This window comes from Esox lucius, chromosome 5, assembly GCF_011004845.1.
Source record: "Esox lucius isolate fEsoLuc1 chromosome 5, fEsoLuc1.pri, whole genome shotgun sequence".
NCBI lineage: Eukaryota > Metazoa > Chordata > Actinopteri > Esociformes > Esocidae > Esox > Esox lucius.
In genome coordinates this window covers 25,800,809-25,826,908 of record NC_047573.1, presented here as the reverse complement: position 1 = coordinate 25,826,908, position 26,100 = coordinate 25,800,809, and the positions used below count along the sequence as shown (strand labels likewise).

General features: G+C 40.1%; 2 protein-coding genes across 2 annotated transcripts in view; one reads left to right on the top strand and one right to left on the bottom strand.

Moving 5' to 3' along the window:
- Window positions 1-14,280, top strand: part of mybpc2b (myosin binding protein Cb) — a 41,308-nt gene extending 27,028 nt beyond the window's left edge. Inside the window, exons 12-29 of the mRNA XM_010904919.4 lie at window positions 1,411-1,535; window positions 4,619-4,724; window positions 5,129-5,292; window positions 5,393-5,558; window positions 5,790-5,896; window positions 6,008-6,037; window positions 6,214-6,356; window positions 6,764-7,028; window positions 7,252-7,440; window positions 7,696-7,830; window positions 8,835-9,002; window positions 9,178-9,266; window positions 9,566-9,761; window positions 10,017-10,156; window positions 10,399-10,558; window positions 10,725-10,862; window positions 11,631-11,817; window positions 14,134-14,280. Coding sequence (XP_010903221.2) covers window positions 1,411-1,535; window positions 4,619-4,724; window positions 5,129-5,292; window positions 5,393-5,558; window positions 5,790-5,896; window positions 6,008-6,037; window positions 6,214-6,356; window positions 6,764-7,028; window positions 7,252-7,440; window positions 7,696-7,830; window positions 8,835-9,002; window positions 9,178-9,266; window positions 9,566-9,761; window positions 10,017-10,156; window positions 10,399-10,558; window positions 10,725-10,780 — 2,239 coding nt within the window. The 3' untranslated portion in view covers window positions 10,781-10,862; window positions 11,631-11,817; window positions 14,134-14,280. The remainder of the gene's footprint in view (window positions 1-1,410; window positions 1,536-4,618; window positions 4,725-5,128; window positions 5,293-5,392; window positions 5,559-5,789; window positions 5,897-6,007; window positions 6,038-6,213; window positions 6,357-6,763; window positions 7,029-7,251; window positions 7,441-7,695; window positions 7,831-8,834; window positions 9,003-9,177; window positions 9,267-9,565; window positions 9,762-10,016; window positions 10,157-10,398; window positions 10,559-10,724; window positions 10,863-11,630; window positions 11,818-14,133) is intronic.
- Window positions 14,281-14,351: 71 nt separating this feature from the next.
- Window positions 14,352-25,757, bottom strand: LOC105030811 (testicular acid phosphatase homolog). Its single transcript, XM_010904906.3, has 12 exons — window positions 25,554-25,757; window positions 24,877-25,027; window positions 22,868-22,963; window positions 22,523-22,609; window positions 19,766-19,921; window positions 19,153-19,251; window positions 17,250-17,348; window positions 16,355-16,487; window positions 15,830-15,912; window positions 15,488-15,594; window positions 14,922-15,100; window positions 14,352-14,714 (listed from the first exon to the last, which is right to left on the bottom strand). The coding sequence occupies exons 2-12, from the start codon at window positions 24,973-24,975 to the stop codon at window positions 14,605-14,607; spliced, it is 1,248 nt and encodes a 415-aa protein (XP_010903208.2). The 5' UTR covers window positions 24,976-25,027; window positions 25,554-25,757; the 3' UTR covers window positions 14,352-14,604.
- Window positions 25,758-26,100: the final 343 nt, after the last annotated feature.

The window sequence follows — 26,100 nt, the reverse complement described above, 5'->3', positions numbered from 1 at the left end:
TTACGATGGACTAACGAGGACTCTCCCGGGGGTTCTAGTGGGGCTATCGAGTTGATGTTGAATTGTCAAGTAGCCTTGTATTCTTTTTCAATAATAGCCTAATTAATTTGTAGAATGGTCATGGATATCTTGTATTTAATCTTTAGAATTTTAGAATTCTAACAATGTTTAGGAAAAGTCATGGAAGGAGGAGGGCGTAGCTTTCAAAATGACCGTTTTATTTGAATTACAAAATCAAACTTCAATTGGCGTAGGCATTTGGCGGTTCTAGTGTTAAAAGCACGTAGCTTCTCCAGGCTCCCCAGAGGGTCTGAGCATGTGCATGGTTGGGCAGGCCGACTTGGTTGGTGCTGGAAGGGCAGTAAAGTGTAACTGAGGTAGTTATTAGTTTACTCACTTGATAAAATCAGATACCACAAAGTGACGGAAATTCACATGAAAAACAAACAATGGCACCTTTTTGCCTTCCTGCCATAATTTACTGTTTCACATTTGTGTCATGCTTCTATCTCCCAGGTGAGGTTTTATTATTTTCTGAGGAATATCTTTCATAAACTTCTCCCGCTCCTGAAACACAATGATATTCAATATAATGTGCAAATGCTTTAGGCTAGCAGATTCTTTTTTGAGGATTACTGTCATAGGAAAAAAGCAGGAAGAATCTATCATGTAGATAAACAGACTGATCTGTACTGGGATGTACAACAGCAGTGATGATAATCTTTTTTTTTCTTGAAAGTATGTAATATCTATTTAGTTAAATGGATTGCACGTTTCATCATAATGCTGTTTTGAACATTTGTTTTGGGCCTGATGTCAAACTAAGAATTCTACTCAATGCATCCTCATAAGGAGCTGACAGTGTAGATTTGGTCTAAAGTGCATTTACAGACTTGAAAATACAATACTATCTCAAATAAAAGCAAATCCTTTGTATATGGACCAATTTTTGTTTTTGATTTTGATGTTAACAAAATTAGATTTTTGATGTAGTATAACATAATATCAGGAATATAAGGGAGTCCTCAAATTTTACCTAGCTAATGCTAGCCTTGCAAGCTATTTTGACTGACATTGCTAGCTTTTGACAACATTGTCATCTGTCAAAGTGCATTTGATGGGGATGATGATTGCAACATTGTTTTCTACTAAATATTAGCCTACTTTAGCAATGTTCAAATCACCTATAGGGCAATGTAGACACATTAGACTCTATTGAAATATAACTACAAAATTCAGAATGACAGAAAACTGTAGATTGACATTTTAGTCAAGTGTTGATGTTGGTTACAAATGTGTTCTTCAAAAACTGGTGAACATTATGACATTTAGTATTGGACATGATTGTGCCACTTAACCTCTCCTTATGTCCATACATCTGTTTGTCTTTTCCTTTCATCCGTGTACCAGGTACATCATGGAACAAAATGGCAACATCAGGACGCTTACCATCAACAAGTGTACCCTGGCAGATGACGCTGCTTATGAGTGTGTTATTGATACAGAGAAGTGCTTCACCGAGGTCTTTGTCAAAGGTACATCTTTTGCTCACTAATCTAGAATATATCTGTTACAACACGTCAGTGTTGGTTTTATTAAGTGTTGATTTTTTTAAATGCTGGATCTTTAAAAGAAACAGATAATTTTATAGGTAAACGCGTCTGTTGTACTGCCACGTGTTAATATAAATGTTCTTGGTATTTTTTCAGTGTTTGTAACGTGTATATAAGTAACACATTAATAATAGTCCAAATATATAAGACCGTGTCTGTTAACGGTTGTGTCCGGACTTGGACCCGGTTTCCCGATAACGTGGCATTTACAGTACGACGGTTTAATGATGCACTTAGTCTTATGATGGACTCTGTTACGACGGACCTACCCCTGTTTCCCAAACCATTTGTCAGTCTTCATAAAGTACATCCTAAGTGCCACGTTACAGCCGTTTGGAATGGTATTAGGCCATGAATACGGTTTGAAATATAGCCTATTGCATTTCAGCCACTTCAGCCAATCAAAATCATATCTCCGGAAATCGATCACGTGACATCCTATTACAAATAGCTATATAAATATGATGCTTAAGTCACATAGCAATAAACACATGATTAGTTAACTGGGAATATTAATCATAGTGGGAAAAATCTATTCTAATTGTTTGGAATAAAAATGGAACACAAGAGAAAATAAGCATTCAGAGCTGAAGAAATCAATGTTCTCCTTGGCGAAGTAGAGAGGCACCAGGGGTGAAGCTCAGCTTTCTCGCCCATGGGTGCAAACCTTACCCGCGGTTTATATTTAATACTCACAAAATGACGTAAGTTTCATGTAACTTGATGAACAGACGCTTGTTATAGGCTACAACAAAACGTACCTGAAGTTAATAAACTTCGCTGCTTTTGCTATAAGCTGCGATGCTGCTCCTATCACTGTAATGTCAGATCTATCTACCTTCTCATGCTTCAAGAAGGTTCTGTCTGCGGCCCGTGGCAGGGAAGATCCGCCCATGGAAACTCCGCCCATATAGAACCCCTCCCCCTCATCCAATTGGTTAGTCGAAGCTTGCGGCGTATGGTTTCTTTCGCGTTATGAACTGACTTGTTTATTTCCTTAAAGTAGTTGAAAAATGTTGTCCTTATCTAACGATTTTATCGCTTCTAAAATAGTCTTCTTTTTTTTGTAAAAACATGAATATCGATGGAGAGCGATTTGATGAAATATGTAATAAAAAAAATTAAATTAAAAAAAATAACAACGGGCAATAAACTGAGTAATCTTAATTAACTCAGTGAGGGAATTTGAACTGAATGACGCCTGGCTTTATTAGCAGCAAAATCTTGTCTTCTGTCCTCTGGATTTTGGTTTCTATGAGATGGGTAAGGTGAAATCGGAAAGGTACACTATCACGGGAAATGTGAGATTAACTCTTATTGTAACTAAGAACTTGGAATACTAGGAGAGACGTGCAGTGACACAAATATCACAATTAATAACAAATAACAAATGTGATCCTAAAAAATAGATAACCATTTGGGGTGTAACGTTTCACGTATCCATACCGCTCGGTGGAGGATGTTCAGTTTGTTATGCATTGTGATTCTAGTTTGAAAGTGGCGCGTTACTTTTTTGTTTGCGGAACTAAAATTTCCTCACAGAGATGGATCTTGGAGCCGTAACTTAGCAAATGAAGAAGCCTAGTACATGTGATGCTGCTTAGTAAATAAATATGATGAACACAAACGACAAGACCGTGACAAACCTTTATGTGCCTTTTGTTCAGGGATTTATGGCCAATTAGCCACTGTTTACAAGTTTATAACTTCATAATAAATGAAAAGAACTGTTATGTTTTGCATGTCTTTTTTGCACTGTACCCCTAAGAACTATTGTTTTATAGACCTCCCTAACCATGCAAATGGAAAGTGAATAGTTCAATATTGTATACACTAGTATTATATTAGGAATAAATACTGATACAGTAGGCCAATACATCCCATTTGATATGCATTCTGTGCTGTAAATAAACAATCTAAGCTGACAATGTAAATTGGACATGTAAATAAACAAAATTATTTTACTCTGTCATTTTGGCTGTTACTGCGAGCCATAGAACAAGGAAGTAGTCCAAATGAATTATAAGCGATGAGACACCGTGGGGAACGAATTGGAAGAGATGGAGGGAGCGTGTTTAAATTAACAGAGCATCCCTGGGCAGATCTTCCTTGTCGTGGGCTAAACAGGAACGAATTGGAATAGGCGGAGGGTGTCCAATATGTGCCTGTTACGATCGAGTAACGAGTGGTCCAAAACAATTAAAGAGCGATGTTACGTTCCGCTTAAGTAACGATGCTTTCAGGAAACGCACTGATAGGTTAACGAGGCACGTGCATCTTACAATCATCTTAGCGCTTTAGGAAACCAGGTCCTGGTCTGTTCAAGCAACACGCAAGCAAAGAGACGTTAGCTTTTTCTTGGGGCCATCAGGGTTTTTCAGGTCTATATGGCTAGCTGTTTAAATACGTTAACTATTATCTATTCGGCAGCTGGATACCTCTCGCTGCTGTACTGCAGTGCTAGCCCTGTTATCACTGCGGCACGCATCAACTACAGGTTGACAAGCAAGCTATTGTGGTAGTCTTGTTCCAGCAAATTTGTTTCAAAACTTCAGGATTTTAGGTTAAACGGGGTGAGGGGCATGCTGCGCTAAGTCTGCATATGTAAACGATTATAGTGCCACCATGAGGCCAATCGGTGACATTTAGTAAATGCTGGATATCAGTGACAAGACTCATTAAACATCCAAATTCCAACTATATTGTGCAAGTGGTGTCTGAGATACTGATTGTGACATACGAGTACAGAGAGATTAAACCACAAAGCCCCCTTTAGTTTCGTCAGGAATACATTTAAATAGTAACTGTTGGTGGTTGGAATGTTATCCTAACCTACCTATAGGTCAAACATTTTGTGCTCTCACTCATTTTTATAAACGACTTTGCCCATTATGGCCACCAACAATAAATATTCACAAGGTGCACTTATAATTCACCAAAATCACAATATTGTAATAGGTCCTAGTATTTAGGACATTTAAATGACAAAAACGTGTCCTCCTCAGAGCCCCCAGTGACCATTACCAAGCTGCTGGATGATTACCATGTGGTGGTTGGAGAAAGGGTGGAGTTTGAGGTGGAGGTGTCTGTCGAGGGAGCCCATGTTAACTGGTCAGTAAGCCTCTGGGGAATGCTTTATTTTGCAACATTGTTTAATGAGGTGTCATTACGTTATATTAACATGATATTAACTAAGAAACTGTGTACAACATTTCTGATTTCGTTACTTAACTCAAGGTTGAGAGGTAGTGTAGCCTAGTGCTCTAGAAGGTCGGGCCAGTAAACAGAGGTTTGCTGGTTCTAGCCCTGAGCCTGGCTGGAGAAAAATCTGCCTTTCTGTCCGTGAGCCAATAGTTCATCCGATTTAATTTCAGGTCACTGCTGAAAATGGCAATGTGTTGTCATTCATATTACAATGGTAATGAACTGGTAAAGGAATTTGAACTTGGAAGGCCTGAGACATTTTATGTTTCTCAGTTTTTGTTTCTCCATGTCACCTTCTCTCCTTTTTTTAGGATGTTTGAGGACAAAGAGCTCTCCAGGGACTCCTCAAAGTACCGCATCAAGAAGGACGGATTGAAGCACATGCTCATCATCCAAGAGGCTTCACTGGAGGACATTGGAATGTACTGGTGCATCACCAACGGCGGTCGAACCAAAGGGGAGCTAGAAGTTGAAGGTGCCAATCAGTTTTTGAATGACATCCACCCTCTCCCAATTCAATTAATTCCTCTCTCACTTCTGTCTTTGTCTCTCTCACTCGCCCCCCCCCCCCCCAGAAAAGGAACTAGAGGTTTTGCAGAGTATCGCTGACCTCACGGTGAAGGCGGAGGATATGGCCGTGTTCAAGTGTGAGGTGTCTGATGACAAAGTGACAGGAAAGTGGTTTAAAGATGGTGTGGAGGTGAAGGGCAGCGATCGCATCAAAATGACCCATGCTGGAAGGTACAGGACTGAAGTGGTTGGGTGGACGTTATATGTCAAGTGACTGCACTCATGCATTTGTGTCTTTAGATTGTGCTAATATTTTGCTTGAATTTTCATGAAATGTTTAATTTACAGAGTGCAGAGTGCTTGATGGACTATATTACTCTCGGTCTGATTTCTGTTTTGTATTCTGGAATTACAAGAATTTGTGCTTGAATCTAGCGAATCCGCATCCTTAATCTGTTTTAGAATCCATCGGCTGACCATAGATAACGTCAAGCCCGAAGATGCTGGAGACTACACATTTGTCCCAGATGGATATGCTCTCTCGCTGTCTGCCAAACTCAACTTCCTGGGTAAGTGGGGGAAATATGCTGTGGTATACTGCTAGTAAAGTCCCTTAACATTCATTCAGGTCACATTAAAAATAAATAATGTATAAATGCATTTTCTCCGCCTTTCAACAGAAATCAAGATTGACTATGTCCCCCGTCAAGGTAAGTAGATATCATTATATTTGAGGATTGATTCACATTTATATGTTATTTATTAATATTCAGTAGATATGTGCAGTAAATGAATGATGAAGTAGAAACCGTTTATTAAACTAACATTTACATCTTCTTTACCTTTGCCTTAACATTTATATACGCACATTCCCTTATGTTAAAAGACCCACCCAAGATCCACCTGGACACCACCGGAAACATGGTTTCCCAGAACACTATCATTGTTGTGGCTGGTAACAAGCTGCGTCTGGACGTTGAGATTTCCGGGGAGCCAGCTCCCACTGTCGTCTGGAAAAAGGGAGATACGGTAGGGAAATGCTGTTGTAGTTTCCATTAAGAAGCTCTCTGATAATTCTTTAACTCAAGTTTTACCTCAGCAGTTTTCATTATGGTTTTTGTTGATAGGGTTTTAACATGATCAACCTTTCCTCTTGAAAAATTTACAATATACAAATTTACAATATAAACTCAACATTAAGTTAAATTTCAAGTTTAAAGTTCATGTAAGGAAATCAGTTAGTTGAAATAAATTCATGAGACACTATGGATTCCATTATGGATTCCATTTATATCTCAGCTTATGGGACACGGGATAAACAGCACACATCTATATGATTAAACCCTCATACAATTCTAAAATCATGACACATAACAATCCTTTTGTTTTCTGCTAACAATTCTTCTCATGGGCATGTTTCTTTTCCTGTCTCTCAGCCAATCACCGCCGTGGAGGGGCGTGTGAGGACGGAAGCCAGGAAGGACCTGAGCTGTTTTGTCATAGAGGGGGCGGAGAGAGAGGATGAGGGCAACTACACAATCACTGTCACTAATCCCGCTGGGGAGGACAAGGCTAATCTGTTTGTCAAGATTGTTGATGTGCCTGACTGCCCAGTGAATGTCAAGTGTACCTCAGTTGGGGAAGATTGTGCCACCATCGTCTGGGAGCCTCCTAAGTTTGATGGCGGGGCACCAATCAAAGGTACAGTTAAGATATTTACTTTTTTTTAATACTGAAACACTTAAAAGACAATCTGGATTGATGATAAATGAATGGATGGAGGAATGGGCGATGGATGAAGGGATGATGGCATGGATTCATTATGGCTAAATGGAGGTAAGATGATGGATTAATGGAGGATGGATGATGAATAGAGGCATCATTGGTTGATTGCGTGGTCATTCTCATCCTCATTCTTGCTCAGGCTATCTCATGGAGAGGAAGAAGAAGGGCTCACATAGGTGGACAAAGCTTAACTTCGACGTGTATGAGGGGACGACGTACGAAGCCAAGAGGATGATTGAGGGTGTGCTCTATGAGATGAAAGTGTTTGCCGTCAATGGCATTGGCATCTCCCAGCCCAGCCTCAACTCCAAACCCTTCATGCCCATCGGTGGGTGGCACAGATGCATCTCACCGTTTTCCTTTTTCTCTGTTTACCTGTCTGCATGGTTCAGTGTTGTCCATTTTCAGTCAATCCTCTGTTTCTTTCATCACATCTTTCTACATTTTGGAGATATATTTATCAATCAGTATTTACGGTTTATTTTCTGTCTCTGTCTGTTGTTCTTATCATCCTGTCTATCTCTTGGTATGTCCGTTCCTTTTAACATCCTTGGTCCATTGTCTTTTGTCTACTCTTGTTCAGCTCCAACCAGTGAGCCTATAGCCCTCAAGGTACATGACGTCACTGATACCACCTGTGTCCTGAAATGGCTGGCCCCAGAGAAGGTTGGTGCCGGAGGCCTGGACGGATACATTATTGAGTACTGCAAGGAGGGAGGTGAGGGTGTGAGACAAAATACGACTGGTCTTACATCAAGCAGGCCTAACTGTGTCGACAATGTCTAAATGAACAATGACCTGAAATTCACTTTCATTACTTCTTGCAGAAGTCATACAAAAAACTTTGCAATGCATCTTTGAGGAATGGTCACGCCAGCAGGGTATTCATGCAGAGAGTACTTAATGCTTATGAACAGAGTGCCGGACATAATTTAAAAACAGATTCCACATGTAGAAATAGCTGGAATTGTAAGAAGTTAGACTTCAGAATGTAATTTGGTGGAAATAGTTTTATTTATCGTAATTTAAAAACCCATTATCACTGCCCAACCTTATTTATCACTGCCCAAACTCATTTATCCATCTCAAACCTCATTTATTACACTGTCAAACCTCCTTTATCCCTTTTTAACCTAATTTATTACACTATCAAATGGAAGTAATCATTGTCAAACCTCATTTATCTTAGTCCAACCTAATTTATTACACAATCGAACCTACTTCATCACTGTCAAACCTAATTTATTACACTGTCAAACCTCATTTATCCCAATGCAACTTAATTAATTACACTTTCAAATGTAATTCATCACTGTCAAACCTCATTTATTACACTGTCAAACTGCATTTATCCTCATCCAACCCAATTTATTACACTGTCTAACCTAATTAATCACTGTCAAACCTTATTTTACACTGTCATACCTCATTTATCAATTTTAAACCTAATTTATTACACATTTGAACCAAATTCATTACTTACATTGTCAAACCTAATTTATCCTTTTTCAATCTAATTTACTCTATCGAATGTAATTCATTACTGTCAAACCTCTTTTATTAAACCTAATTTATCCTTATCCAACCAAATTTGTTTCCCTTTTTCAAACCTAATTCATCACTGTCAGACCTCATTTATTACACTGTCAAACCTCATTTATTACACTGACAAGTGTCCTTTATAACTGCCACCGCCGCCTGTTTTCCGTTCTTCATGTTTAGGTACGGAGTGGGTGGCGGCTAACGAAGAGGCAGTGGACAGACAGTCCTACACAGTCCGCAACCTCCCCTGCGGGGAGAAGATCCAATTCAGAGTGGTGGCGGTGAACATCGCCGGACGCAGCCCCCCGGCCGTCTTGTCCCAGGCTGTCACCATCCGCGAGATCATGGGTGAGGGTCTCTCTCACAAATTGTGAGGCTTTCTCATCATTTTCCCTCTGGTTCCTTCATGTAGTTCAGTAGGACATCATTCTTTACCAGATTACCTAACACCAATTATCTCAATCGATTACTATCTCTCCCTCTTTTCCCTCTCTCTTAATGCGTCTCTCTTTTTCTTCATTAGAACTTCCCAAGATCCGTCTCCCTCGTTACTTGAGACAGAAGTACATTAGAAGAGTGGGCGAAAAAATTAACCTGACCATCCCTTTCCAGGTCTGTTGCTCAAAGTATCTGATTACACCACGGCCATTGGTGTGTATTTTCATAGTTTTCACTGAACTAGTATGAAGTATGAGGCAAAGCTCTCTGATAGCCATGAGTTCTACAGAACGGGAATCAATATATGTGGGATAAGCTTATCAAGCTGAACACTTATCTCATGAATTTTAACACTTATCTCAGGTGCTCAGTATCTCATGAATTTTGTTCACCTGATGCAGCTGCAGTTTAGCTATTGACAGCTAAGTTTTTTCGCCTCATTTTTTTTACAAGTGTCTCTTTCTGTTTTAAAGGGTAAGCCACGCCCCAATGTGCAATGGCTCAAGGATGGAAAAGAGCTTGCCGATCCAACAGTCAGCATTCGCAATTCCAACGTGGATTCTATCCTGTTCATCCGCTCGGCTGAGAGATCCCATTCTGGGAAATACGAGCTAGTCCTGCATATTGAGAACATGGAGGCAAGGGCAACTCTGGAAATGAGGATTGTGGGTGAGTGAAAGACAAGAGAGGGCACGAGGGTCTTGGTCATTAGCACGTCAGGCTAATAGAATGTGCCCCCCAGAACCAGAAAAAAAGTGTCTTTTTTGCGTGGGTTTGCTGCGGAATTAAATTGACAACGCATACAATGTACCGGCTAAAGGGCACAGAAATAGTTCTGTCATGGTAAACATTGTCTCATTTTCCCCTCATGATTGTAAAAATATAAACTTAAATATAAAAATATAAATATAATTTTCCATATAGAGACACCTGGGCCTCCCGTGGATGTGAAGGTCACAGACATTTGGGGATTCAATGCTGCTCTGGAGTGGAAACCACCCAAGGATGACGGCAACACAGAGATCACCGGTTACACAATACAAAAGGCTGACAAAAAGACCAAAGTGAGAGAGGAGGGCATGTACTGTAGGAACAAAGGGATTAAAAATTCTCTTTCTCAGAATGCAAAGCAACGCTTTTACCTTACATGCAGGATTGAGAAATTGTGGCATGGGGAATGGAAAACAAGCAACTGATGGAACAGGAAATGTTGTACATTCGTGAAATGTGTTCAAAAAGTGTTGCTCAATGTGAACACAATCATTACAGCTTGCACGCTGAATACTCCAACTCCTTGTATCTCCAGGAGTGGTTCACCATCTATGAGCACAACAGGAGGCCAAACTGCACAGCCTCAGACCTGATCATGGGTAACGAGTACATGTTCCGTGTGTACAGCGAGAACCTCGTTGGAAAGAGCGAGGAACCTGGCATCAGCAAGAACACAGCCGTCATACCTAAGACAGGTGTGTGTGTGTGTGTGTGTGTGTTGTGCACATGTAGGTACACTGTCTCGACGAGCCTTACAGTATCTTACTATACAACGTGTTTCAGAGACACCCAACCCAGTAGGAATCCATTACCACTCGGTAGGAATGAATTGCGTAATAATATATTTTTCCTTTCCTTCAGGATTGCAGTACAACCCACCTCCATTCAAGGAGAAAGACATGCAAGTGCCCCCCTAAATTTACACAGCCCTGATTGACAGGTCTGTGGTGGCAGGCTACAGTACTGCCATCAGTTGTGCTGTCCAGCGGCTTCCCCCGGGTATGTTTTTCGTGACAAACACTCTGAATGCTCCACTGTGCAGATAATTACCAAACCAAAGGAAACACACGTAAAGGAGGGATGCAAAGTACATCAAAACGCAGGTGCTTCAACACAGGTGTGAAATGAACACGCCGTAATGCTCAGGGTCAGGTACAGAAAATTCTGGGCAAATGGTATTGCCGTCTCCGTCACCTAATCCCTACCTAGTTGACCATTCATGTGGAGATTCTGGAGCTCCGCCTGTGAAAACACCAAATTGTGGATCTTATAGCATTGTACCCCTTTAAAAAAGGTCCTTCCATGCTCGTGTAGTATCTATGCTAAATCATTCAAACTTTTCTGGCAGCGCACGGTGGCCTAATCATTTATTTAGAGACTTTAGGTGTAGGTGCAAACACTTTGGTAAATTGTATCCAATTTCCCTGTCCCTTCTTCCCAACTGACCTGAAAACAAAAACATGTAAATGTCTTCAGAATGCATTCAATACCACGACTGAACATTAGTGAATCTGTTAATAATGAATTTGTTTTGAAGTAACCAGAAAAACACTGTATTTGTATTAAGTAAATGTTTATGATAATTCACAAAGGGCTTTAAATAGGGAATTTGAAATGTTTTCCAGCACTTACAGCATATTCATGACAGCTGTGATAAAACGTTACCATATACTTAATATTATTCCCTGATTTTTATTACATCCAATGCTATCAAGTTCCTATAGTTGTGGTTAATCCACTGACACAATACTTCATTTGCCCTCCCAGCCTAAGATCCAGTGGTTCAGGAACAAGCTTCCCCTGGATGAGAACCCCAGCTTCCTGATGCAGAACAATCAGGGCGTGTTGACCCTGAACATCCGCAAGCCCAGCCAGTACGACGGCGGCAAGTTCACCTGCAAGGCTGTCAACCCCCTGGGTCAGGACGTTGCCGAGTGCACTGTGTTCATACGAGGTACGAGGGGAGTGGGACCCAAGGGGTGGGAGGGAGGGGCCGGGGGGTTGGATGGAGAGGAGTATGCAGGAACGGGGAGGAGATGGGAGGAGATGGGTAACGTTAAAGATTAAAGGATGGGGAGAGCTAAACGGGGATGCGGGAAAAGTGCTCTGTAACAATACAATGTTACACTATCCTTTATCTTTCTACCATATAATGGTACTTCAAAGGATGGGGCTCGGTTTTCTTTCGGTGGCATTTCTTTTGGCGATTGATGCATACGGGAGGTGTCAGTTAACAGATGCTAATGAACTTGGCTCATTATAATTCCGCATGCCAGCAGGTAAACTGTCGAGACCAGGCTGGGCGCACAAGGATTGAGAGACTTGAAAATGCTAATAAAAGCCTTTGAACTCGTACCTTTTATTTGGTGAATGGTAGTTTAATGGAATCTTATGTAGTTATTGTAATGGAACCAGAAAAGTGTAGTTCAACAAGCCCGCAATAGGCTCTGTGCACAAGCGTATGGACGAAGTTCCGCTTTAGCCAGATGTCGGCATATCAGTTTCCGGTTTACTTAAGGCGATCACCCGCGTCGCCCAAAATTTCAGTTTTTAGTAGATGTCTCCAAGACCTGCCTAAAATAAGCATTAGTGATGCCTGGTCCCCTGCTCCAACAAGCAAGCGGAACAAGGGATTCAAACTCTACATATCCAGTTATCTGCACAACTACGAGGGTAAGTAGTTTACTGTGGTGTAAGCTAGTTAGCGACGTGTTCCTTTTTAGTGTACTATTAGGCAGAACAATAGAACGCATAAAAATTCACCCTAGCCTCAAAAACTGCAAAAGAACGCTGGCTGAGCTGGAACGCTAGCGCGTCCCCATAGCAAGTGAATTGAAACGAACCTTCGTTCAGTCTCTTCTAACTTGAAAATTCCATAGCCTCAAAAAAGCACCAAAACAGGTGCGGATGAGTATTAGTAAGTAAACCCGGAAACTGCAATGCAGACTTAAAAGAGGAAGTTTGTTACTACGCTGGGGCACAGAGCCTATTATTAGGGATAAATGTTGTTACTCTCACTGGATTTGAACCCGTGTCTCCCACATGTGTGGCTGTGGGTTTAACCACTACACCGCAATGCTACCCATTTGTCCTGTGTCAGTATATCATCTTGACATTAGATAATTTTGTTGCGCAGTAACATCACACCAAGTATGAATATATATAAATAACACAGCCAAAGCTATTTAATGGCACATTTTTCTTTCATTCGTGAATGACATTGATACAATAACTATCAACATAGGTGACGATAACTGAATTTTTCATCAGGTGAAAAGATGAGAGAATCATGGAAACCCCTACTCTTTTACTTCCCAAGGGGTTTTGATGTAGCCTATATCACCCCAGAAAGCAGGCATGGATGCATACTTCGATAATCCACCAGAAATAGTCGCAATATAACTGTGATCAGTTTTAGTTTAGGCTTACTATAACGTAGCTACTGGAGGTTGTAGCCAGCAAGGTTTTTGTCTATCCTGACCCAAAAAGCATACACGAATGCGTACTTTGAAAATCCAACAGAAATAGTCGCAACATAACCGTGAACAGTTTTATTTTAAGCTTACTATAACGCAGGTACTGAAGGTTGTAGCCAGCAACGTTTTTATCTATCCGGAAAACATCCTAATGCATAATTTGTTTTTAGTTTGACAAGCTTTGAACGCGACCTGTTGGTTGCAGGTCCGCGTTTCTAACCAGTACGCTATTTAACAAGGAGCAGTCGAGCAATCAGTCAGTCGCTCGCTCTTGGCTCCGCTTACACGCAAGTCAAACATGTGACAAAGGCTCAGTATGTAGTGAAAACTTACAATACCTCACAAGTGACCAAAAAACAAACTGAGTACTAAATAGCGCTTTTCAACCAGGGTCGATTACTCACTCACTCACAGTAATAGACATACTCACTCACTCACAGTAATAGACATACTCACTCACTCACAGTAATCGACATACTCACTCACTCACTCACAGTAATAGACTCAATCACTCACAGTAATAGACATACTCATTCACTCACTCACAGTAATAGACAATTTTTTTTCTTTTTAACCCCCTAATCAGGGACCTATTTAGACCTGGGACACTAGGTGGGTAATTAATGATGAGGTAGATCAGAAAACCAGCTGGCACCGGAACTGGTGGAAAACCCTGCAGTAGCTCAACAATGTACAAATACTTGGTATACAGAATCTCAAGTGAATGGACTACGCAATATGAAAACACCGGAATGTTCCTTTATAACCCCAGTAATTTGCTTTTCTTTCCACAGTTGTCAAAGACGATAAGGACGAGTAAGGAAGTCATCGTTGAGATACGAAGAAAGACAATTATCAATTACTAACATGAACCAATTAACATGGTTTCAGCAGGTCTTGTGGACATGTATTTAAATAACAAAATACAATTGAAATTTTGACTGTTGTCTTTATTTCCTCCAAACCATATATTAGGACATAAAACAAAACATGATATCACAAAATTTGTCTGTTCTTACACAGGTTAACTAGAGATACAACTTAAAATTCATTATAAATGCTTTCGCTGTTTCCAAAACAGGCCAGAGATGACAGTCTATTAGAGGACAATAAAGTACAATCTCAACAGGAACATCAGTGGTCATTGTATGTATTACATTGTTTCAATTTTAATCTCAAAGATATGACTAAATACATATTTATTGCCCTCTTTGGTCCACATGCTTCCATAATGTCTAGGAAGACTTATTCAACTGTCTGAATCACTACTCCTCCCTGGAGTACAGATTTCTTCTCTGGTGGATCAACACAGCTATACTGGCCAACAGCACCACTGTCAGGACAGCCACTGCCACTGCAAGCGCCGCAATTATACCTTGCAAGTCAGAAGAGAATCATTGAAGATTAGAAGTCAGATTTCCGTCTTAACAAAAGTCCTGTTTCAATGAGTTTCTGAATAAACATTGTTTTTCCTTTTATTTATCTGTGGCAGTGTAATGAATATTCTGCTGTATAGAATTCCACAGCATTAGCTAAATGTGGCAAGGCAATAATGTTGACCCATTCAAACTTCCGTTCTTACTTGTGTTGCGCCATGCCAGTTTGAGCCCACACTCAGCTTCCCAGTCCGGTGAAATGACATCTTGAACCAGTTCAGTGAATGAGGTCAGAGGACACGGGGTCTTCTGACAGCCAGGCACGGGTGTTGGGTAGGGGTCACGGGATGAGTCATTACGATAGTACAAGTCTACAGAATAGGATCTGGAATTTTTCACACAGACTATTGAAGAGATACAGTCATGTGTAATGCAAAAAAACCACCTTAATACTAATTTCACATCTATACCATTTAGTTGCCTGTTACATCAAGAAATACCAAATTATTTGAAAAGTTTATAACGCTAAAACTAGCCAAAAAAGCATTGGAACCGGAGAGATTGCTAGATTGAATCACTGAGCTGAGAAGGCAACAAAAATGTAATTCTGCCCTTGAGCAGGGCACTTCACTCAAACTAATTTGGCTAATCGGATAACATAGCATCCCACTTTACCTCACCTTACCTCATACCACCTTACCTCACCATTTTGCTTAGAAGGTGTTTTAATAAATAATTATCTGTGAAGGTATCGCAACTAAAACTACATTACCCATCATCCTCTTGGTAGAACTCGAAAAGCTGACAAGCAGCGTATGGAGGAAGCAGACCATTGTACACGTCTAGGGCCGCCTGGAGTGTGATGAGGGTGGAGTCATGCTAGAGAGAGAGAGAGAGAGAAAGAGAGAGACATCAGGTCACAGAATGAATTGTGTCGCATGAACTGCGTAATCACATAGCATCAACATGGGGTTTGTGCGCGGTCAGGCATGCACGCGCTTGTTCCTGTGAAATATGGAGCCAAGCTACAGTAGACGTCTAATCGCATATGAAGTGTCAAAGCATGTGCGTGTGTGTGTGTGTGTGTGTGTGTGTGCCAGGGGTGTTTGCTAACCGCTGAATACATGATGAATTTAAGTGGGCTTCCTTGCTCCATGGCCTTGGAGAAATTGCTCAGGATGGCATTCAACAGAACCCCTGAACAAGAAACAAACATTAGATCCAATGCAGTCACAGCAATATGCACACAAACAAACTGACTGTTGGCACAATCTAACCTTCCATTAACATTAAACTGAAACCAACTCATAATGGCCAGGGTGTTTCCTCCACACGCCCCCACCAACCTGTCAGCCCCCAGTATTGAAACTAAGGCTTCATTCATACACGCCATAGTGATGTTTATGCAGTGTCTTTACTAAAAATTTGAAGCCTCCCCATGACAGGCATCACGGTAGTAGTTGTATGATTTCATACAGTACCTAACCTGTCCTAATTTATTACATTGAACAGAGGGGTGAATAAACGTTACTTCAACATCAATGTTTCAACTCTCAGCTTACAGACGCACCATCACAGCGACGTTATATAACTCATATACAACCGACAGCTCATCCGAAACCAAACTCTGACCTCTCACCTCCCGAGAATCTGGCCTTCTCCTTTCTTTTGTGAGTGACAATGCTGAACTTGACCTCGAAGGAGGTTATTTCCTGCAGGGTTCTGAATACCTCCGGTGTAGCCCATCCTGGAGTGGTCAGGTTGTGAATCCTCTAAAAGGTGTACAGAAATAACCAATCAGCATGGACCAATCAACATGGACCAATCAACATGGGTTCTGTTTGAAGAGCAGCCTTCCAAAACACATGAGTCACAAGCAAGCCTATAACCATGCAATTACTGGGAACAAGTTCCAAACGGCTTCCTGTTGCCTTAATAGCGCACTAGTTTTGACCAGGGTCTACGGGGCTAGTGGCAGAAGTAGCGTAGAGGAAATACGGTGCTCTTTGTGACACACACTCTATTTCATGGTTTGTATAAGTCTTTCTATTTTTATCCGTCTCTGAAAATAACAGATGGTAGATGCACACTTTGCACTGGTGAGTATTACTGTAAATATGGCCAAGTCTACCTCTTGTATAAATATGAATATTCATCATTTCAATGTGCTACTGAAGTAGTAATCAAGCCCAAATGCAGAGCGGATCACTTGGCAGTGTTTTCCCTAAATCGTTTCTCCCCTTGGCGGTGCCCATAGGGCGCCAAAATCCTGAGAGGCCTTACCTGTACCAGGGCAGCGGACACTTAGTGACGTAGTGGCTAAGACAATATGCAAGTAAACGAGAGCTGACTATTTTTCAAGTAAGTCTGAATCCCAAAGGGCACCCTATTTCCCAATACGGAGCGCTACATTAACTAGCGGTGAACAGCTTGTTCCCCCTCCTCGGGAGGGGCTGTTTAACTCCACCAACAGGGGGCGCCCTAGTTGTAGCACGGTTTGTTTTCCCAGTCGGAGTGCACACGAGGGTTTGTACCTGACAGGAGAGGGTATCGTAGACTCTCCAGATGGAATTCCTGCCCAACAGCCTAGACACAGAGTACCCGGTGTTGTTGGAGAGCTCCTGTATAAAACGCTTTGGGATGATAGGTACATTCAGTTCTTAACATTAGTCATAAGAATGAAAGTGTTTCAGTAAGTTTGTAATATTGTGCTGATTCTTAAAGGATTCTTAAAGCAATCATTTGTCTGTCACATCCTCATTTGCATTTGCTTTTTTGGTCCCTAAACACTTTATTAAAGTCTTGTCAAATTAGTGGACTGTACCAAGTTTTTATGTCACACCAATGGCTTATTTAATTAAGAGAGAAAATTACTCAGGGGAAGAATGTTAATTGTTTTAAGCAACACCATATCCTTGTGTCTTTTCCTTAATCTACACTGATGGTGAAAAGGTGACGTGTTATTTACTGTCTGTATGTAGAGAAAAGTGTGTTAGTAAATGGTAGTATATACTCCTCTTACATTTTACTTTTGCCTGTTTGACTTTAAGTGTTATTTCTATTAAAAAGAAATATCAATACAGTTTAGATTGCAAAATGATTTTGAAAAGGAATGGAATTAAGTGTGATGAGGTGTAACCTGTGAATCTAGATGAGCTGTAATCTGTGAACACAATTTTAGCACCCAGGTTATGACGGAGCAATTTCAAGTAAGATTTGGCCAATCTTTGATTGCTACATACATACTTTTGACTTACAAATTAATAAAATTAAACTGAATTCTTGAAGAACATACCTTAGAAAAGCCTAATAAACCTAATTCATACAAAATATGATATTTCTTGTTGCATTATTTGTTAACCTAATTCAGATATTAAAGATGACCAGTCCATGCATCCAAACCTCTGTCCATTCATTTTACGTGGTTCTATTTTGTTAGCCACAACCATCAGCATTTTGCAATAAGGGTGGCAGGGTGGTGACACTGTTATTGTTTGATCTGCATATTCCCCCTTTGTAGCCTATTAGGCTTTCACCTGCTCCATTTTTTCCTCAAGGAGAGGAGGCCACGTTCCTATTCAGGTCCACCCAGGGTGACATTTTCCACCAGAGGGTAGTAAAGCGTACAAAAGGACTGCTACATCAATTGCCAGACGTCTCCTTAATAGGAATCATGATGGGACCCTGTTTAATTAAAACCTTTTCATTTAAATTCTCAATCTAATTCAATCCTGTGGTTAATTAACAGCTCTGAGAATGTGAGAGAAATTGCACCGAGCAGTTTTTTGGAGACAATGGAGAAAAACTGTGACTGAGAATATCCTTGAGGACCCCGATTTAGAATTGTATTTTGATCCCTATTAGTTGTTGCGAAAGCAGCAGCTACTCGTCCCGAGGTCCATGCGAAACACAAAGCATGACATATTACAGAACAATAAAGGACAAGAACAGCTCCAGGACAGAGCTACAGAAATTATGTCACACCAAAAGCACTAACAAGACCTTTGTGACAAGTAAAAACCTACTGGAATGAGACAATAATTCAGTCTTTGAGTAACAAACACATGTAGCAATCCATTCAATTAATGGGTTGGGCAGCAGAGGTGGAGACAGGGCAGTGAGAATGGCTCCATGTCCGCAACGTATTGCTCAAGGCCTGTCTACACCACGTGACAGGAAATGAAACAAACAAGCTGTCACCAAACAAATCTAAGTGAGGCTTGCCTGATTTATCTTGGGCTTTTTCCCCTTTAGGGAATCTTCTACCTGGTTCCATTGCACTGGGAAAACTCCATCAAGAGCAAGCAGTGTTTCAGGGTATTCAACATACTGCTGGCCTGAGACTAAGATCTGAACAAGTTATATCGTGAATTCTACGAAGCTTCACAGGAATTCGGATTTGGTGTGTTACCTTGACAACACTGCGGTGAGTCTTACCTGGTGTGACTTGAGAACTCTCCGGTAGTGCTCACTGCCAAACGTCTCCCCCATCAGCTCTCTAAACCTAGGGCAGTGTTTGCTTGGGGACCTCAGCAGCTTGTGAAATCCGAGAGAAGAAAAAAACGTGCATTCCTCTGTCAAGTGTGTCATGCACTTCTCGTAAAACTCATGTAAGCTCGGTTTACCGCTTGCTTTATTAATGGCCCTTTGTTATGTTTTTATCGCCGTTTCCACCCCCCTGCCAGAAGGCCTATTAGCTAGAGGAATGGACGCGAAAGATCCATGCTCACATCTTAAATGGGCGCAGTGTTATTGAGTCCCACAACAAGCAGCACATGAAACCAATACATCTGGATACAAATGAGTCTTTATATTCCCTTCAAACAGCATTTGATTGATCCTGTCTGGAGTGCAAGAATCAGAAAGTCCAGGTTTGCAGTTTTGGGACAATTTCATTACTTCCAATTCAACAAGGCAAGCTCAATCAAACACAGGTAAAGTATTTGAAAGACAACAAACACCGCTTTGAAACTAGGTCCGCTGGATTGATTCGAGTCGCCATTTAAATGGATGAAGAAGTAAGTCTATGCCAACCAGCCAGCCTGCCTACCTTATCCTGGGCTCTGCTGACAGTGTGCACTGGAATGGGCCTCCATGGTAATGTGGGCATGAGGGGAGGGGGGCGTTTGTTTGGGGGAAACAGACCGGCCAGGTTTGCCTGTGCACTCATGAGAGTGCGGTCGTAGTCCGTGCTCCTCACGTACACCTGGTGGTAGAGAGGAAGTGATGCTTACTTGCATTCTAATGACTAGGCTGCCATACCACTTAGCGAATGCATATGCAGAATTCTGCTTCACTGGGCATACGCTATATGACCTTTAAAAACAACATGAACCCGGTTACATTTTACGATTTGGTTTGCACAAAGGTTTTATTGCGTCCGTTCGCAACTTTGCCTACTTGATCTTGTCCGGGAATCATCAGTGGAAGATAAAAAAAGGATCAAGAGGGCTTTTTGGCTATTGTCAATAATCTAGTTCCTGATAAACTCCCTCACGGTACATGCCCCTCTCACACAATGCAACAATGTCACATACTGTATGTCCGAAATGAAATGCACATCCGATATGTGAGGACTACGGAACAGCAATTAGCAGTACACCGTTGACCTACTCACACTACGCGAGTTCCAACCTCTTGATCCTAGACCAAGTACTTTGGATTTCATCGCAATCGTAAAAATTCATCTGGCAAGTAAAAATCAGGGCAAAATCGTCTGGTGTGTGCCTTGCTTAAGTGGTGTGCCAGTGTGCATAAAGAAACAAAGCTTTACTGTATAAAGAATTTATACATTTGACTTAAAAGCCAGTGTATAAATATGTTAACAACATAAGCCTAACAAGTACAACACTGTTAGATACAGTGCATTTACAGTATTGTAACAGTTAACTAGGGTGAACAATTCAATTTTGGAGGATGTAATGTGGTGTATGTCTGCAAACATTAGATGATATCAAGAAGATAAATATCATGTTTGACATAAAGGGAAAAAGGAATGTGGCTATAAAGAGAGAGATGGGGGGGGGGTCTCTTGTGTTGGATCTGCATTTTTTCTTCTCTGTCATCCTATGTGAAGTGATTGCACACTTTAAATCACTTTGACAACATTGGCTTTTCCTGGGATGCCGATAAAGCTCGCTTGAATCCGAATGTGACATGACAGGGGAGAAGAAAGGTACAGCACGAGTCGTGAGCAACAACGAATTACGAAAGTTGTTATTTTGGGCGATAAGTGCATGTTACTTAATGGGCAGAGAGAGGGAAAGAACGAAAGGAGGAAGGGGAGGAGAGGAGAGGATAAGGAGAAGGAGAGGAAAATAGAGGAAAAGTATTAAATCGAGAGGGAATGAGAGGCAGACAGGAGAGGCAGAGCAACAGGAAGAGAAAAAAAGTGACAGGAAGAGGGAAATCAGATCTTTGTTATAATGCCAGTACTGGGAACAGCCCTGGGGCACACAGAGCCAAACAACATGCATGCAGTATAATGCACAGTGGGCCCTCAGGTGAGATTAGAAGCTGGGGTAATGATGTCATCAATGTGAGTCATTCTCATTAGCCTACACCATAACAGACATTACAGGCACTAAGTACCACTCATGGATGTTATGTGGTCATATGTTCCTAAGAACACAGACGTATTGCTGAAAATAGATATGGCACAGGCACAACCAAAAGCAGAAGCAGCAGACATAGTAAAAAAAATATATATATATATATAAATAAACATATTATCCTTTCTGTCCTAAGTAATAAGTACACATTAGTTTTTTTCACAAAATCCTTTCTTTGATCACTGGGATTAGGATCTTTACTTAGTTGTTTACTTAGTTGTTTTGCACCAGATCTTCTTTTTTTTAACAATTTCCACAACTACCAATGCAACAATTGTCATTACCGCAACAATTAATAAAGTCCAAAATAAGCAATAAGCAATAAATATACATTTGTAGTATGTTTTACAAATAACATTTGAATTATCTTGTTATCATTATCAAAATTAAGGTTCTCATTGCAGAGAAAACATTTGGTAATGAGAAATATATGATTCGGTAATGAGAGGTCTTTGGTTCTATCTGCAATAAAAGTACACAATCATTGTATGTGAGCAAATTTATCAATCTTGTGAAAGTAATCAGATCTCAGATCTTTTCCAAATAAAGAGTTAAAGAGAGCATTTCAAAATACTGAATGCATATAGCGAAAGCATTAACTTATTTAAGAACATCTCTAAATAAAGGATAATGTTTGAATTAAACATAATTTAAAGTGCATGTGATTGATAAAATAGTTACAGTAATGATACACATGTTCACAGACACAGTTTTTATGTTTTAGTTCAATGTAAAATTCAACTAGTTTATAAAAAAAGTAAAATAACATATTTTGTGTTTCTTTTACATGTTAGGAAGTAAAATTGTAGAAAAAGCCTCAACAACTGACACGATACACATTTCAACAATTAGAATGTAACTTGAAAATGTAATTTAAACCCAAATTCAGAGAAACTTGTAAAATATATTTAAGATACTGCCAAAATAATTATGGCTTAGGGGTGGCAGGTAGCCTAAAGGTTATTTGAATGAACAAAAAATAGTAGTTCTGTCTTTGAGAAATTGCTCTAGGGTTGTTGTTGTAAATGCTAATGTGGTCGTAATGAAGGTGCCTGGTAAAATAAGGGAAAACGAAATACACTCCCCAGAATTATATCCATCCAATTCTACGGATACATAATGGTTCTGTAATCACATTTTGTTAGAGACATGTTTAAAACCTTTTTCAATAGAATCAACCATTTGGCTGCATTCACCTCTTTGCTATTGTAGTCCTCACTGAGAAACTGTCCGTAGCGTCTCTTTAGAAACCTGCCCAAGTCAAACTGCTGTCTCATCCCCAACTGTGCCAAGTAAGACAAAAAGAGTTTGGATAGCTCATGACAGCATGTAGGAAGTTGTACAGTAAATAGAATATTTTGGATATGAGAAAATATTTTGGTAAATATTGTCACAGTTCATGATGGACTATAGTGTCTTCTGGAACTTGAAATTCCAAATTACAACAAAAGATCCCTAGATAGTATGCATTTTCTGGCAAAATATTTTTGCATAACAAGCATAAGTTGTCTTGTATTGCATACTGAAATAAGATTACTTACCTCAGTTAGCTGCCCAAAACCTTGTGCCCACACTTTCTCTCCGAGAGGGTCTGTAGGAAAGGACTCAATGGGGGATCGATCACCATGACGAAATACCTTACACAAGTCATATATTGAATTTGATTTGTACAGTATTCAATACACTATGTCTTGGAGCAATTTGTGATACACGTCCTGCTAACAGAAGCCTTATTTATGTATGGTGCTAACATGCGTCTTTTGTCCACTTCTTATCCACAATTTGGATTGTGCCCTCAATGTAGCCATGGACAATAACATGGCAGTAAAAATAAACGTTATCCATTCACATAGTCCACATCCAGATCCCCTGCTTCCTCCAGATGTGGACAATAAAACAATATGAGAATGCAATGCATACTTCTATAGTAATTGTCAACATCTGTATAAAAATATGGGCTCAATCAGAATATACTTTAGACAAGATCCAAAATAAAGACAAATGTTACAACTGGTGTAAATATGGAAGCCATTACGGTTGACTGATGACATCAATGTGTAAAGTGCTCAACCATCCTGCAGTTACCAGAGGCTGAACTGCAATCATTGGAATGCACCGCATTTACCACTACCATTTACAAGCATTTACACAGTTATCAGTGGTCTCGTTATTGAAAGTCAGTGTTTCTGATGGTTTTGCGATACATTAATAATGAGCCATCAGGCCACATGGAAAAACAAGCTATTGAATACACACACACGTAATTGGTACTTTTCTATTATTACATTTCTTTACGTGTGTAGTAAAATAAAGCCTATAAATGTTGTATTAACCACAATTCTCTGAAAACAGAACCATGTGACATGTTGCTAGGAAAGCATGTGTGCTTTTTCTGTACTATACCCTCTGGAAAAAAAATGCACGCATCTTAAGCAAACATTTTATGTCAAATATAACTTTTTTACTCAAATCAAATGAACAAATTATTGAAACAACTTCATTCTTTTTTAAATATAAGTAGCTTTTTTCGTGTCAATTTTACACAGTAATAATTTTTTACAGCATACATTTGCAGCTGGTCGCTGTTCATTTCAACAATGAATCAACATCCACCTCATTTAGTTGAGCCAACTTACTATCCTATTCCAGCTGGATGCCTTGGAATTGTATGTCGCATAATAATCAGAGCCATTTGGTGAACAACCAGACTATCTTATAGCAGCTGGTTTGCCTGCAAACTGATGTGTAATTCCTATTAGAATTCTGACAGTGTGGAAGTCCTACAATTTCAATTTTTATCACATGCCGCAACCTGCATTGCCGAAGTAAGGAAGATTTATCACTGAGACAACTTAAATCCTAACAACTGGGACACTCATTTCAGTAGCGGGTGCACCAAGTCCAGCACTAACAAACTGGATTTGTTTAGATACTGTTATTAATTTTGTGCCATAGCATTAATCGACAAATGTGCAGGACTAAATATGGTACTGAAACTAATTATTATTAGTCATTCTGAAAAACAACCTGGAACCCAGCATCATGGGACATAATGCGGGCAGTGCTTTCCAGCAAACATTTTTATGTATATTGTTTTTTGCATACTGTATGGAAAAGCAAATAAGACATACAAAGGAGACATCACAAATGGAAGAACACACTATTATATTAGCAGAATTTGTGGTTTCAACAATTGTAGGATAACCAGCTGTAAAAGGATTTTGAGTTTGTTCAACATTTGAGCATATAACATAGTGCTTCCTAACAAAGGCAAACATTAATTTAAGAATTATGTTTATACATTCAGCTGACTGTAAGAGAGTTGTCTTTTCTACCATAAGGGCAATTGAATTGTATTGACTTTATACTGTTTGTAATAGTGTTAATAGTGGATTCTTTAAAGCATACATTATGCATTAAATGCAATGATTATCAATCACCAACTGCTGTCTGAAAATGTTTCCGTCATGCATAAAACAAGTGGTTAACATTTTAGGATTTCGTTAAAGAATTTGAAACATTGCTAAAGTTTGGAAGTGAAAAGACTTACTGTGACAACGAATTTCAGAATGCGAGACTCTGTCGATGAGAAACCAGAAAGAAGGAAGATGTATCCCAAAGTTTTCAGGTATCCGCACCCCAACGTCATTCTGTTCTTGTGTTAACCTTTTGTTTGTGAGGTTGCCTTTTTTGTGTGTTAACTGAAAATAGGAAATATAGAATATCAGTGAAAATGTCTTGCCTACAGTTATCTGTTTTCTCATTGAATATTACAGTGCCTTTAGCAGACAAATACTGTATTTTTTAATCCATTCATAAATGTATTATTTCCTATACATTTAATAGTGATTCTAGTTAAACAATCAAGTTTAATAGTTGTTAATTAGCTAATAATAATCACTTATTTGTATCTCTTCCAGAGTTTAACAAAAAATAGATACAATCAAATACCAATATATAGTATGAAATATAGTGCCAGTTTGGTTTAACGGTTGTGAACATATTGCCTAATAGTTCATTTGCTTGGAAGCCATGTCATTTAAAAAAAGGAATCCTTGTAAAAAAAAACATTGCCGACTCAGACTGGTTCCCTTACAGCTGGTTGAAGAAATCTATGAGTAAAAAGGCCCACTGCGGTAAACAGCATCCGTGACACGATGCTCAGATATGACTTGACATTTAGTGGATGTTCCACTAAAGGATGCACCGCTTTCATAACCCACCTACCTGACCTCGCACTCTTCCTTTCCTCTTCCAGACTCCCCCGTGATGCCTCTTTCCAATTCACACTGGCCAGGCAAATTCCAAATTACCGTCTCTGTCAATCTCCCTCTTCCTTGACATACCGGTGAACCGAACACACCCCGAGTGTCCTCTGTAGTTTGATCTGTGGACATGTACAGTGGCGGTCCTTATGTAGCGGCCATAAACAGCGGCTGGGGTGAAACAAGTCCTAAACACGAGGATCACTAATCACCTGGTGCCTCACTTACTAACCCCCGACCACACAAACACGCACACGCATAAACATATCCAGGGGGCAGAGAGACACATGCATAACTGTACATGCATGAATGCTTTCACACATGCAAGCAAACACACGCATGCAAGCTCAAACACACACGCACAGGCACACACACAGACACGCAGCCCAGGGTCACAAACACTCATTATCCTCTGCCATGTCATCCATGGGTTTTGTCCCAAAATTACAGGGCCTGAAGTGTTTTCCCTGACTTAGCAAACTTGTAGCGATCTGTACGCATTAAAGTAG

Excerpts from the sequence above, each read along its gene's own strand:
- LOC105030811 (XM_010904906.3), bottom strand. The coding sequence starts at position 24,975 with ATGACGTTGGGGTGCGGATACCTGAAAACTTTGGGATACATCTTCCTT. Across the intron at positions 22,964-24,876 it reads TTCTGAAATTCGTTGTCACA|GTATTTCGTCATGGTGATCG; the intron begins GTAAGTCTTTTC and ends GACTTGTGTAAG. Across the intron at positions 16,488-17,249 it reads ACGATACCCTCTCCTGTCAG|AGGATTCACAACCTGACCAC; the intron begins GTACAAACCCTC and ends TACACCTTTTAG.